The following is a 12199-nucleotide window of genomic DNA, read 5'->3' as shown; positions in this document are numbered from 1 at the left end:
TTAATTCTACTATAGATAATAAAAATTTACTTTATTTGTATCATGTTTTCAATATTTTAGCTTAAAATATAAAGATACACAAATAATTTTCACAAGTAAATAAACAAACAAATATTTTTTTAAAATTTATTTTAATTTTAAACTAAGACAAATTTATTAATGCTAGAATTTTATTATAAAACTTTTTTTGCTCAGTTAATCAATAAAGATAATGAGACTTTCAGTCACAATTAAATTCAGGAAAATTAAACAAACATGCATAGAGACATTAAAGATTAACTTAAATTTACAAACTCTATTTAATTGGATAACAAATAAATATTGAAAACTTGTAAAAACTCCAAGCTTATATGAATAAAGTTATTAAAAAAGTATGTTAAAAGTTTATACTAATGCTTTTTTAGATACTACTTAAAAAAAGAAGTTGTTTAAAATAAAATGTAAAATTATAAAACGGTCTTACTAAATAGGATCAGTAAAGCTTATTTTAGAATTACCAAAGAATCTTGAATTTGAGAAATTTCGAAAAAAACCTGGAATTTTGAACAAAAACCAATAAAAAATCTAGGATTTTAAAGAATTTTCAAATGCTAAGTAGTAAAATTTTGGTTTTTAATTTTGTGATGATCGAGTTTTTTTTAATCTAAAAGCACATTTAAAGAAGCTTTAAGATATCTTTTCAATGTGATTGTGCTATTGAACACAGTTTTTTTACATTGAACTTAATTTTAAACTAAAAATAGACCCTAAAACGTGTGTTTTTTAAAACCTGGAAGAAAATTTGCTAAAAAAATTTCGCAACTCTCACATTAATTTACACTGAATTAAATCGATAATTTTATATTCAAAAGGACTCCTAAAAATATACGGCAAAATCTCATAAAAATAAAAAATCTTAGAGTACTTTTCGAGAACTTAAATTTAGGTTTTTGACGGTTTGCCAACTCGGCCAAATCCTGATTTCAAAAATTTCCACTCAATTAATTTGGAAAAGCAAGAGTTGAATTTATTTTTTGTAAAAAAAAACATCAATATTTTAAAGACTGTCATAATAAACTAATATCAAAAAGTTCTTAAAAAGGACAAAATGTTTAATTAAGCATAAACATCAAAAACTTTTAGATACTATTAAAAAAGTAATTAGGTTTATATAATAGATATATAATTTATTGAATTTTTTTTAAAGTTATTATGGCCGAAAGTTTTTTTGTGCTACAGATCCCAGGAGCAAATAATTTGAGCGCTTTGTTGTCGTTTAATAAACAATATTAAACACGAAAAAAATATTAAACATACGTCTGCTAATTTTAATTTTTATACACAAAACAAGTCTTTTTCAACAACACATATATATTTCAACAATTTTCTTCAGTGTGATTACAATTGTAACAAGGTAAAACAAATTTTAAACTTATATAGCCTTTTTAATTATATGAGAAATTATCAATCAATTAGCAAAAAAAACCCTAAACTATAACAACAAAAAAAAATTAAAAACAACAAGGAAAACGTAATTAACTGTAACAATTTAAAACAAAACAAAATTAGTCTAATTTAAACAAGGATAATGAGTAATCAAATTCTCTTAGTTTGCATAATTCTGGCTTGTTTAAGTGAATATAAATAGCTTCTATTTTAATTAAATCAAAAATGTTCGTGCAACTTCTTAAAACTTTGAACTTTGTCTCACTGTAATTATTAACAATACAGTTACAATACAGTTACAGCTATATAGGACAAACTTCTAGGCATTTAGAAACAAGAATAAAAGAGCACGTACCTAAGTGCGTGAAAGACCATATCAAAAATCAACCGAAGAAAATGAGTAATGCAACCTTAAACGCAACAAAAAGATCATCAATTTCAGAGCACTTAGTAAAAAATCCTAAATGTGGTAATAATTACAGTGAGACAAAGTTTTAAAGTTTTAAGAAGTTGCACGAACATTTTTGATTTAATTAAAATAGAAGCTATTTATATTCACTTAAACAAGCCAGAATTATGCAAACAAAGAGAATTTGATTACTCATTATCCTTGTTTAAATTAGACTAATTTTGTTTTGTTTTAAATTGTTACAGTTAATTACGTTTTCCTTGTTGTTTTTAATTTTTTTTTGTTGTTATAGTTTAGGGTTTTTTTTGCTAATTGATTGATAATTTCTCATATAATTAAAAAGGCTATATAAGTTTAAAATTTGTTTTACCTTGTTACAATTGTAATCACACTGAAGAAAATTGTTGAAATATATATGTGTTGTTGAAAAAGACTTGTTTTATGTATAAAAACGAAAAAAATAGTCAAATGACTTAGTGTACAGAAAAACCTTTCGATCTTCGAGCTACATACCGCAGATATATGTCTTAACTTATTAGTATCATTTATAAAAAAACTTGTTGCTAAAAACCAGGGTTCTACAGTAATTTATATGTAACAGCTAGAATAACTACAACAAGTGTTTTATGTATATTTTTAAAAGAATATCACATATGTAGAACGTATATAATTTTGATTCTATTTTCTTCAAATATAAGCTTGCATATAAATAGCTTATATTAATTTATCAAAAAAAAAAAAACTCTTAAAAATGCATATAAATTTTTTCTTTAATAATGCAGAATATCCTTTACATACACTTGTGTAAAATTACATTACATCAACTACGGTTGTGTAAACGGAAACTCTTATATTGCTCAATTTATAAGTGACATGACTTAAATTGCTAATGTAATTATTTTATTAACTTCGTTTATAAACTAATTCTCTATTTAAAAAACTAAAACAAAAACAAGCTACAGGGTTGCCACACACTCAGGGAACTCAGGGAACTCAGGGAATCTCAGGGAATTTTCAAACTGTAGAAAATCTCAGGGAAACTCAGGGAATTTTGGCATTTTTCTTTTAACTCAGGGAAACTCAGGGAAGTTTTGATTTTTTCTCTTAATTTCAGGGAAGTTTTTGAAAATCTCAGGGAAATTTTTTTCTAGATCTAGAATGAGGTTTAGTTAATCCAGTTTCGATATTTTGTTCAAAAATAGTAATTTTTGTTATTTAAGTGGTTATTTAGAATTTTTTTAGCCTTGCGGCTATTTCTTCAATATTCTTAGAATTAACATTGTAGTTTTTTTAAGTGTTAAACTTATATTTACTTAAGTAAAATCAAACAGTTTAGAGAAATGAAAGTTGTGTTAACTATTCATTGAAATTTAATAGTCTGATTTAGAAGCAATGAAAGAATTATTAGCAAGAGGAATAGCCGCTAAGGACAACGCAAATAAACTTGAAAATAAAATTAAAACTATTGATTTAAAAATTGCATACTTAAAAAAACAGTATTAAGATTTTTTTATTAGGTAATGTGAAATTGTTTTAAAATCAAAATTATGTTTTCAGTTATTTAAAATAGGTTGTGTATGAACATCTAAAAGACATAAAAAAAAATTAATTTTAGATTATTTTGTATCAGTTGTTAGGTATTAAGTTGTACTTTGATATGAGATATTTCTTTAGCTATTTCTTTAAACTTTCTTTTTGCAGGTTTTTTTACAATAATGTTAAGCTTTTAAGTTTTATTTACTGCATTCAGAACAGTTGCTAGGAAAGACATACAAGTCATAATGAAGTTATTATGTATGCATTTAAGTGAGTTCTTCATGTGAAATTATTATTATAGTATAATTAAATTTGTCAATTAAAATGTCAAACAAATTAAACTTTATTCTTTTATGTAGAAAGTTAACTAACATGTTTACACAAAGTTGTGCAAAAATTTAGTTTTTCATTTTTAATTTAACCTTTTAAAATTGAGTTTTTGAAAACAGTTTTTTTCATAAATTTAATGCAGAAGCATACACATACAACCTTCCTTTTATTATTAAAGAAGAAAAATTAGAATGAGGTATTAATAATTTGTGTTAGAAGAGAAATTTTTTTTTTAAGATTTGAAAAATACTCAGGGAAACTCAGGGAGATTTAAGGCTACTCAGGGAAATTTTTGGTCACTCAGGGAAGATTTTTTGGCTCAAAGAGTGGCAACCCTGAAGCTAACAAAAATTAAAAATGAAGTATGTAGTTTTAAAAGTTTTAGTGGTATTTTTATTGGAAAAAGCAAGTGGTAAAGAAATGAGGTAATTTACAATTATGAAGTAATAATAATTTTTTAATTAAATCAATGATTTTAAGCTCTCAAATTAATTAAGAAATTTTAAAAATAGAATCAAAGGTAAAATTTTACTTGAGTAAAATTTATAATGTGTCTTTATAGCTATATAGTAAAGTATAAATATATTTTATTATTAGTTTTTGTTTATTAAATCGTTGTTGTTTAACTGATGAATTTTGATAGTTGCTACTTTAACATGATCAGATTTTTGATTAATTTGAAAAACATTATAAACTTTAATGTTAATTTTCTACTTACACTGTATTATTGGAGAACGGGTCTAAATTGCACGAAGACAAATTTGCACGAGTTTACAAAATTGCACGAGTGCACAAAATTCCACAAAGCCAAATTTGCACAAAGCCAAAATTGCAAGACGGTACAAAATTGCACGAGGGGACAAAATTGCATGAAGACGATTTTGCACCAAGGGTAAATTTTGCACGAGTTACATTTTTGCACGTGAGTAAATAAAAAAAAAAAAATTAAAATGAAAATAAACAGAAAAAATAAACTCAAAAAATATTTAACAAAAAAAAAAGAAAAAAGTTACTCACCGAGGGTAAGGGTTAGGGGTAACAGTGATAGTAAAAATAATAACAAAAAAAAAAAATATAAAAACTAAAATAAAAAAATTATAACAAAAAAATAAAAGAAGAAAAATAAAGAAAAAGAAACAAAAACTTATCGACCGAGTGTAAGGGTTAGGGGTAACAGTGATGAAAAAAATAAACAAAAAAATTAATTTGAAAATATTTATAACAAATTAAAAAAAACAAACAAAAAAAAATTAACTCGTGCAAAATCGTCTGCTCGTGCAAAAGTGTCTTCGCGCAAAATTGACTCTTCGTGCAAAAGTATATTCGTTCAATTTTATCTTCGTGCAATTTTATCCCCTCGTGCAAAAGTATCTTCGTACAATTTTTTGAACTCGTGTAATCTTGTCCCCTCGTGCAATTTTGTACGCTCGCTCAATTTAGACAGCTACCCGTATTATTGATAGTGTATAACCAAAAGTCAGAAATATTAAGATGCTTTAAAGTTGATTGTATTAAATAATAAAATTAAAAAATCAATGAAAAAAACAATGTTTAAGTGTATTTAATTTTTAGAGTACATGTTTTTTCAGTTATGTAGTTAAAAGATAACTACTAAAAATAAAAACTGTAAAATACTTTCTTGTTTTAATATTACTATGAAATTTTTTATATATTATAATAACTTTTTTACTTTTCTATGAACTTTGTTGCCGCTGGTAAAGACTCGATGATGAGGCTACAGTAACCAGGAAACCGCATGTAGTACTATTTGAGTATGCTACTGTTACGGCGAAAGCAGCACTTACAAACAACACAAACAATACACTTACAAACAACATCATACTGTGTAGATCCCTCGTATTCTGTGATTATGAAGCTTACGTAGCTTGCAGAAACATTTCTTTTAACGCTTGTGATCACTGCAGGTTATTTTTAATATCTATTTTCCTCTAAGTTTTAAGTAGAACTTATCATATATTTGTGACTTTGTAGCTTGTAGTTGTAAAGTAAAATTACTAAAGAACAATTGAGGTATTTTTAATGAAAAGTTTTTATCAATGAGTAGAGAGTATCAAAAATATAATATAAATGAATGAGTATTTTCATCTACGTCTAACAAAAAGTAAACGTTTAATTCAGGAAAGTTAGCAAAAAAAAAAGATAAGACACAATAACAACTTCAAATAACTAGAGAATCAAAAACTGTTCACGTTTCTATACAATTTTTTTTGTATATAGAATACATTTTCATAATGTCTAATTAGATTAAATAAAATAGATAACTATATAATGGTATCAAAGTAAACTACTTTCACAAACTATATTTACAGCTTAGCCAGTTTTGTATCTACTTCTGTCTTTGTTTTTTTGCTCGGAATTTTGACTACGACTGGCAACTTGACCTATTTTGTTTACCTTAAACAGAAAAGTAACACACTTTCGCCGTTCAACCTCTTAAAAGCGGTTCTAACGACGACTGATATTTTTACAGGTTGGTTTTGTATATAACTTCAAAATATATTTTTAAAAACAAACTGCTTAACAGGTATTTTTCTATTTGCAATGATTTTGCCGAACATAATTGGAACATACTACGAAACGGCTTCAGAGCTCATCGACTACATAACATACCAGCACAACTCTATAAGTTCAAAAGTGCGAGGAGTAGCTTTCATGTTTGTGTTTCTTTCCAATTTATATTTGTTGACTACAGCTTGCTCGGTGAAGCTCTACGTTGTCTGTTATCCATTGAAAGTCTTGAAAAAAAAATCAGTCGTTGTCATTGTTGTTATTTCATTACTTCTTGCATTAGCATTGTCCCTTTTGCTGCGTGAGTTAAGTGGATTATTTTTGAACATAAAAAAAAAGAAATGTTATTTTGTTAATTAAGAACAATTTTTTTAAACTTATATATGTTAAAAAACTTTTATAAAATCATTTAAGTAACTCAATAAATTCAATAACTCAAAACTGTTAGTTTTTTACTTAACTTAATATTTTAAAAACACTTAAGCGACTTTTTATAATATTTAACAGCTTACTGTAACTCAAAGTATTTTTATTCACAGTTTTATTTCCGTTTGCAGTGAGATTTACGTATAACCACGAGTTTTTTTGTCTTTTTAATTGAAATTTTACCTAATTCCCAACACAACTATTTTTATATCCTTAGTATATCTTTATATAGCAACATTCACCTTAGTCATTCCATATGTTGCAATGGTTAGTTTTTATTTCTTAGTTTGTTATTTATATTTTTTATAACTTTGTAGTTACTTTTTAAAACAAGCCTTAAAATACTGTATATAACGTTCTCAACTTTTATCTTGAACTTATGAGTATGAACTAATGTACATTAAGTAAACAATTTTGTTTAATTATAATTGTAAACTTTAATTAAAACTTTTTTATGTATGCTATACCAAGCAGCTATTTTTACAACACTTTGCATAAAATAATAACGAGAGCTTTATCAGTATTCTAACATTGTTTTATATCTACTTAAAAAAAGACAATCAGTAACATAAGTTAATTTTACTACAGTTTTCATTTTTAAATGTGCTGATTTTTCAAAAAAGTATAAAGTTTTGATATTTTTCAAAAAGGTAAGTATTAAACATGTATTCTTAAAGTCTTACTACTCTACAAGTGTATATTTACTACGATTTTGTTTCAGTAAACAACAAATACTTTTTTATTTTTATTTTGATAGTTTTAGTAAAATTATCTAAATCTGTACTTCAATTACAATTTTTTTTTAACTGTTGTTAAAAAACATAAATTTTTAACATTTTAAAAGCACATACAACAATGTATGTAGATTTAAAATATTGATTTTCTTCTAATTCTCTGCTAGATTGCAACTTCACTGTCACTAGTTCCTGTCTTGAAAAAAAAGTTTGAAAAATCACGAAAACTAACTAGTCAATTTCAAATAATTGATGCAAACGAGAAAAAAGCTCACTTCAGCATATGTGTAATGGTTTTTGGGTTTTCTGTAAGTACATGTAAGTTTTAAAATAAATATTAGTACATAAAAAATGTTAAATCCAAAAAACTTATATTTACAGTGCCATATATGATTTCAGTATTAGTTACTAACATAAAAAGCAATGGATGTCTTTTCACAGAGTCAAATTATCTCTTTATCACACTTTATTTGTTTTTTGCTAGAAGGTAAGTTTTTTAAACTTTATTTTTCGTATAATATATGGTTAACTTAACTTTAATATTTAAATATTTAATATGAAATTTTATTTAAAATTTTTACAACATAAGTACTACATACAATAAATAACTAATAAAAAATAAGTTATTTTATGTACTTAAAATCATAAGTTTATTTATCATTTACTAAAACTATACTATGAAATTTTTATTATAAATCTTGGTTCTCGTGTCTAAGTGAAATTAAAACTGAACATTTACGCATCCAATCATTTTTTAGTCAGTAAAATTTATTATAGCTTTACAATTTCGACAATTATCTTCTAATAGTTTAAGTAAAAAGTTTTTGATTAAGTAAAAAGTAAATGTTTTGAAACAGATAATAACTAAAATATAACTTTATTATTTTTTCGGCTTTTTCAATGTAATCATAAACTACTTTTTGGATACAGAATATAGGATGTACTTTTTTTCCAAAAAGTCTAGAAATAAATCTGAAGCCCTTCATTTTACAAATTCAAAATAATGATTAAAACAAATTAAAACCATTTATTACTTTAAACTGCTGTATTAACTCTATTTTATCTTTATGTAATTTGTTCTTGATTTGGTGTAATTCTTACTATAACTGTTCATTTTTTTTCTTGCATAAAAAATTTACTAGCTACAACTCACTATTTTCACAACAGCAGAGTTTATATTTTGTTATATATTTGCAAAAACCTAATTTATATTATTATTGTTGACTGTTTTAGTCAGTTTACACATATGTCTAAAGTAATTTTCATCTGTTTTAGTTAGTTTTTTATATTTGAGCAAAAACAAAATAAATACAGACAAAACAACGCTAAGTATCAGATACAGCAATCGTACAACTAGCTTGAAAGTTGTTTTTTCAAATTGTTTGTCACTTTTATAGTTAAATAATGGGTAAAATTGTAACACAACTAAGTTTCAACATACTCTTTTATTTTATAATTGTAGCGTGTTTGAGTTTTATTTCAAACATAATATTTTAATATTAAACTATATCTTAAACATAAGATTATAAATATGCAGTTAAAGAAAACCTCTTAAAGTTAATTATTACTGTTAACTATACTTTCATCACAAAAAAGTATTTTACTTTAAAATGAAAACAGGATTGAATTAGAATATAGTCGAAAACTTTAGTTACTGTTTTAAAAAACAATGGGTGTAACAAAAAATATTTTTAGAGACATTTAAAAGATAATTGACCATTAAATATTATTGACCATTAAATTGACAAATTTGAATTAAGCTATTTTGAACTATAGTAAACATTATTTACTCCTTTAAAGTCTTGTGAATATTTATTTATACACAAGTCTGTTAATTTTATATCAAGGCTAATAATATCTTTATCTAAATTTACAAAAATTGAGTATTTTTTAACAACTACCTTTTTTAGCTAAAGTTTTTGTCTATAAAGTTACGTTTAAGTCTATTAAAAGAAAAAATAATTTTTTGTAAATAAATGCCTTAAAAACTATCATTGTTAAACTCAGCTCTTTTAATAACTTTCCTATAAAATTTTTAATGAAGTAAATATTTTAAAACTTTATGTTAGAATACGTTGAAATTTTAGTACATCAGGTCAAAATAAAAGTTTAGAAAACAACCTTAACATTTAACTTGCACAGTTTTCTTTAAGTAACAAAGTTAGGGTTTTGTTATTCAGGTAGATTTCATATTTTGTTATGTAATAAAAGAGTTTAATCTAACAAACACTTATTAAAAGCATCGAAAATAAAAAAAGTACTTATTTAAAACTTGATAAGCTCATAATTGTTTTACTTGCCCTACAATTTTATAATCATAGTAAATACTTTATAATTGCACAAAAACACCTTTAAAGCAATTATTGTAATTTAAGGAAAAAACATATTGGAATAAGTCGTACGTTTATCATTCTTAAAGTACTGTTAGTTTTGGGTGTGACTTTAATTTTTGTTATGTAATGAAAAAATACATGTATATAACCAAAAAATAGTTTATAAGACTTCACTAGATTGCGAAATATACGTGATTCTTTGTAGAAATATTTACATTAGTAGATATTACTTACATTTTGAAATAAAATACTTAAAAGCAGGAAAAAAACTTTACGTTTATTGTTAAAAAGTTCTATTGAGAAATTTTCTAGAAAATTTTATTTTAAGGACTAAATAAACCTTTTAAATTAAGTTAAAAAAATAAAAAGTTTGATTTCAAAATTATCTTTTTTAGTTAGAAATTTTACCTGTTGTGTTTATTTATAAAAAAAATTATAAAAGATATTACGAAAAATAGCTAGCGGGTATCGCTAAATGATTTAATAAACAAAGCTCTAAAATAAAAGGATAAAGTTTAACTATTAAGATCTAATTTTATTTATAAAAAGTTTTAAGAAAACAAAACGAGCAAACCAAAAAATTAATTTCAACTTAAACTGTTATTATTTTTCTACTTAGTTAAAAGCTGTTTAAAAAATAAGTTTCTTGACTTAAAGGATTCTTTTTCGGCTTTAAAACTCAAAAACTTCAAATATTAAACGTTTACTCAATTTTTGTTTCGGCAAGTAGTCTTTGAAAAACTTTACAAGTGGTTTGATTTAAAAAGTGTTGCAGATTAAAGCTAAAAAATGAAAGTTTTGAATATTATCAAATTATCAATTTTGATTTTTGCTGTTTTTTCATCTCACTCAGCTTATAGTGAACAGTTTGAAGTGGCAAAAAGTTTAGAGTGTGGAGACAACAACTGTTACCTCGAAAAATCAGTTTGCGTGCAATCGGCCACATCTACTACTAAGTTGTCTTGTGAAGACTACCTGATGTTTCAAAATGCTTTCGAAAAAAGCTACTGTAAGTTATAATAGGTTATATGTTAATTTAATCAGTTTCATTTGACAGTTTTAGACAAAAATAAAAACGAACAAAAAAAGATCTTTTCTATCAATTGAAAGCTTTATTAAAGAAATATTTTAAAATAAAAGTTTTACATTAAGAAAAAAGAAAATTTATCAATAAATTAAAACTCTTTATCAGTAAACTACACGTTCATAATCACACCAAGTCCAGGAAATTATGATGAATGTCGCTTGATGTGTTTAAAACTTGGTGGAGATCTATTTTATAAAAATTTTGGTTCAGAAGGAAAGTACTATTGGCCGTGAGTTAAAAAAAAACTTTAACGTTATTTTGCGTTTGATATTGGTAATCACACTGAGTTTTGTCAGCAAGACAAAACTAAAACTATCTGATAAGTATTATACGACTTAAATTAAATAACACTTAATTTAAATGAATTGAAATCAAAATTCCTAATATTAAGTATTTCTCATAAATAAAGTTGTAATCAACAGAATTCTCAGAAAACAATGCAAAATTTGGCTGCTAAAAATGTGATACATACAGAATAACTTTAGTTTTTATTTTCTTTAGTAACATCTAACGCTTATTTATTCCACAGATCTTTAAAGAGCCTACTGCAATCTCATTCAGAAAAGTTCTTCTGGACCGGGTTCGACGACAGGTTGGAAGAAGGTACATTCAGAATGCTCAACTCGAGTGCGTTTGATCCGAGCCTTATTGAAGACAATTCCTTGTACAAGTGGGGTTCAAGTCAACCTAACAACAACAATGGGAACGAGCATTGCGTCATAATAGACACGCAAACTACGCCGTACGTGCTCAATGACTTCAACTGCGACGCTGCTAACTTTTTCGAGTATAACATTTTTGGCTTGTGCGAAATACCGAGGTTTACTTGTAGCTAGACTTTCATTAAGACTTTGAGTTGCCTTTTTTAAATTTACATGTTTTAAATTTATTGAGTGAAGAAAAAAATCACTAGAAAATTAAAACCTTAAAACATAAGTGTAAAATGTCTTTTAATAAAAGTATTAGTATGTAAATACAGATTATTGGTTTAAACTGTTACCAGACTTCAAGTTACTAAATGTTTGATTCGTAAACGATAACTTTTAAGCTATATCTTTGAGTTAATGCTCATTAATGTTGTGATTTTTTATTTGTTTACATATTAAACAGTTGTTTTTCTGCTTCATAAAACCTTAAAAAATATTACTATGATAAATAAGTTTAACTTAAAAGTATTCTAGAACTATTTATAACACTTTAAAATACCATATATGGTTAAAACATTTCTAGCGAATACTTTAAAACTTAAGATCAATGTTTTACTGTTATATGTTGTAAGTAAATAAATTTATAATCTGAATTATACTTTGATTAACTTTTAAAGTCTTTACAATATTATCAAAGATAATTATTGTATTTGGTATTGATCATTAAATTAAGAGTTTTGGAA

At 24.9% G+C, this 12199-nt stretch overlaps 1 protein-coding gene across 3 annotated transcripts; it reads left to right on the top strand.

Moving 5' to 3' along the window:
- The first annotated feature begins 2802 nt into the window (after positions 1–2802).
- LOC145829635 (uncharacterized) lies at positions 2803–11855 on the top strand. 3 transcript variants are annotated; one of them, XR_014369564.1, is made up of 6 exons: positions 2803–4125; positions 5422–5625; positions 6031–6191; positions 6246–6530; positions 6769–6922; positions 7557–7691. XR_014369564.1 is itself a non-coding variant. In XM_082937485.1 (6 exons), the coding sequence occupies exons 1-6, from the start codon at positions 6920–6922 to the stop codon at positions 11643–11645; spliced, it is 840 nt and encodes a 279-aa protein (XP_082793611.1). In that variant the 5' UTR covers positions 6788–6919; the 3' UTR covers positions 11646–11855. The 3 variants fall into 3 exon arrangements, 2 of the variants coding, with proteins under 2 accessions (XP_082793611.1, XP_082793612.1); XM_082937485.1 differs by lacking the exons at positions 2803–4125; positions 5422–5625; positions 6031–6191; positions 6246–6530 and adding exons at positions 7771–7876; positions 10583–10731; positions 10915–11038; positions 11339–11855 and having other exon boundaries at positions 6788–6922; positions 7557–7707; XM_082937486.1 differs by lacking the exons at positions 2803–4125; positions 5422–5625; positions 6031–6191; positions 6246–6530; positions 6769–6922 and adding exons at positions 7771–7876; positions 10576–10731; positions 10915–11038; positions 11339–11855 and having other exon boundaries at positions 7584–7707.
- Positions 11856–12199: the final 344 nt, after the last annotated feature.

Source organism: Thalia democratica, chromosome 2 (genome assembly GCF_965202585.1).
Source record: "Thalia democratica chromosome 2, ktThaDemo2.hap1.1, whole genome shotgun sequence".
Classification (NCBI taxonomy): Eukaryota; Metazoa; Chordata; class Thaliacea; order Salpida; family Salpidae; genus Thalia; species Thalia democratica.
Note: the sequence above shows the minus strand (reverse complement) of the source record. Positions and strands in the feature narration are given on the sequence as shown.

Bases quoted from the DNA above. Each gene is read 5' to 3' on its own strand.
- LOC145829635 (XM_082937485.1), top strand. The intron at 7,877-10,582 runs GTAAGTTTTTTA...CTCAGCTTATAG, and splicing joins TATTTGTTTTTTGCTAGAAG to TGAACAGTTTGAAGTGGCAA. The intron at 10,732-10,914 runs GTAAGTTATAAT...ACTCTTTATCAG, and splicing joins TGCTTTCGAAAAAAGCTACT to TAAACTACACGTTCATAATC.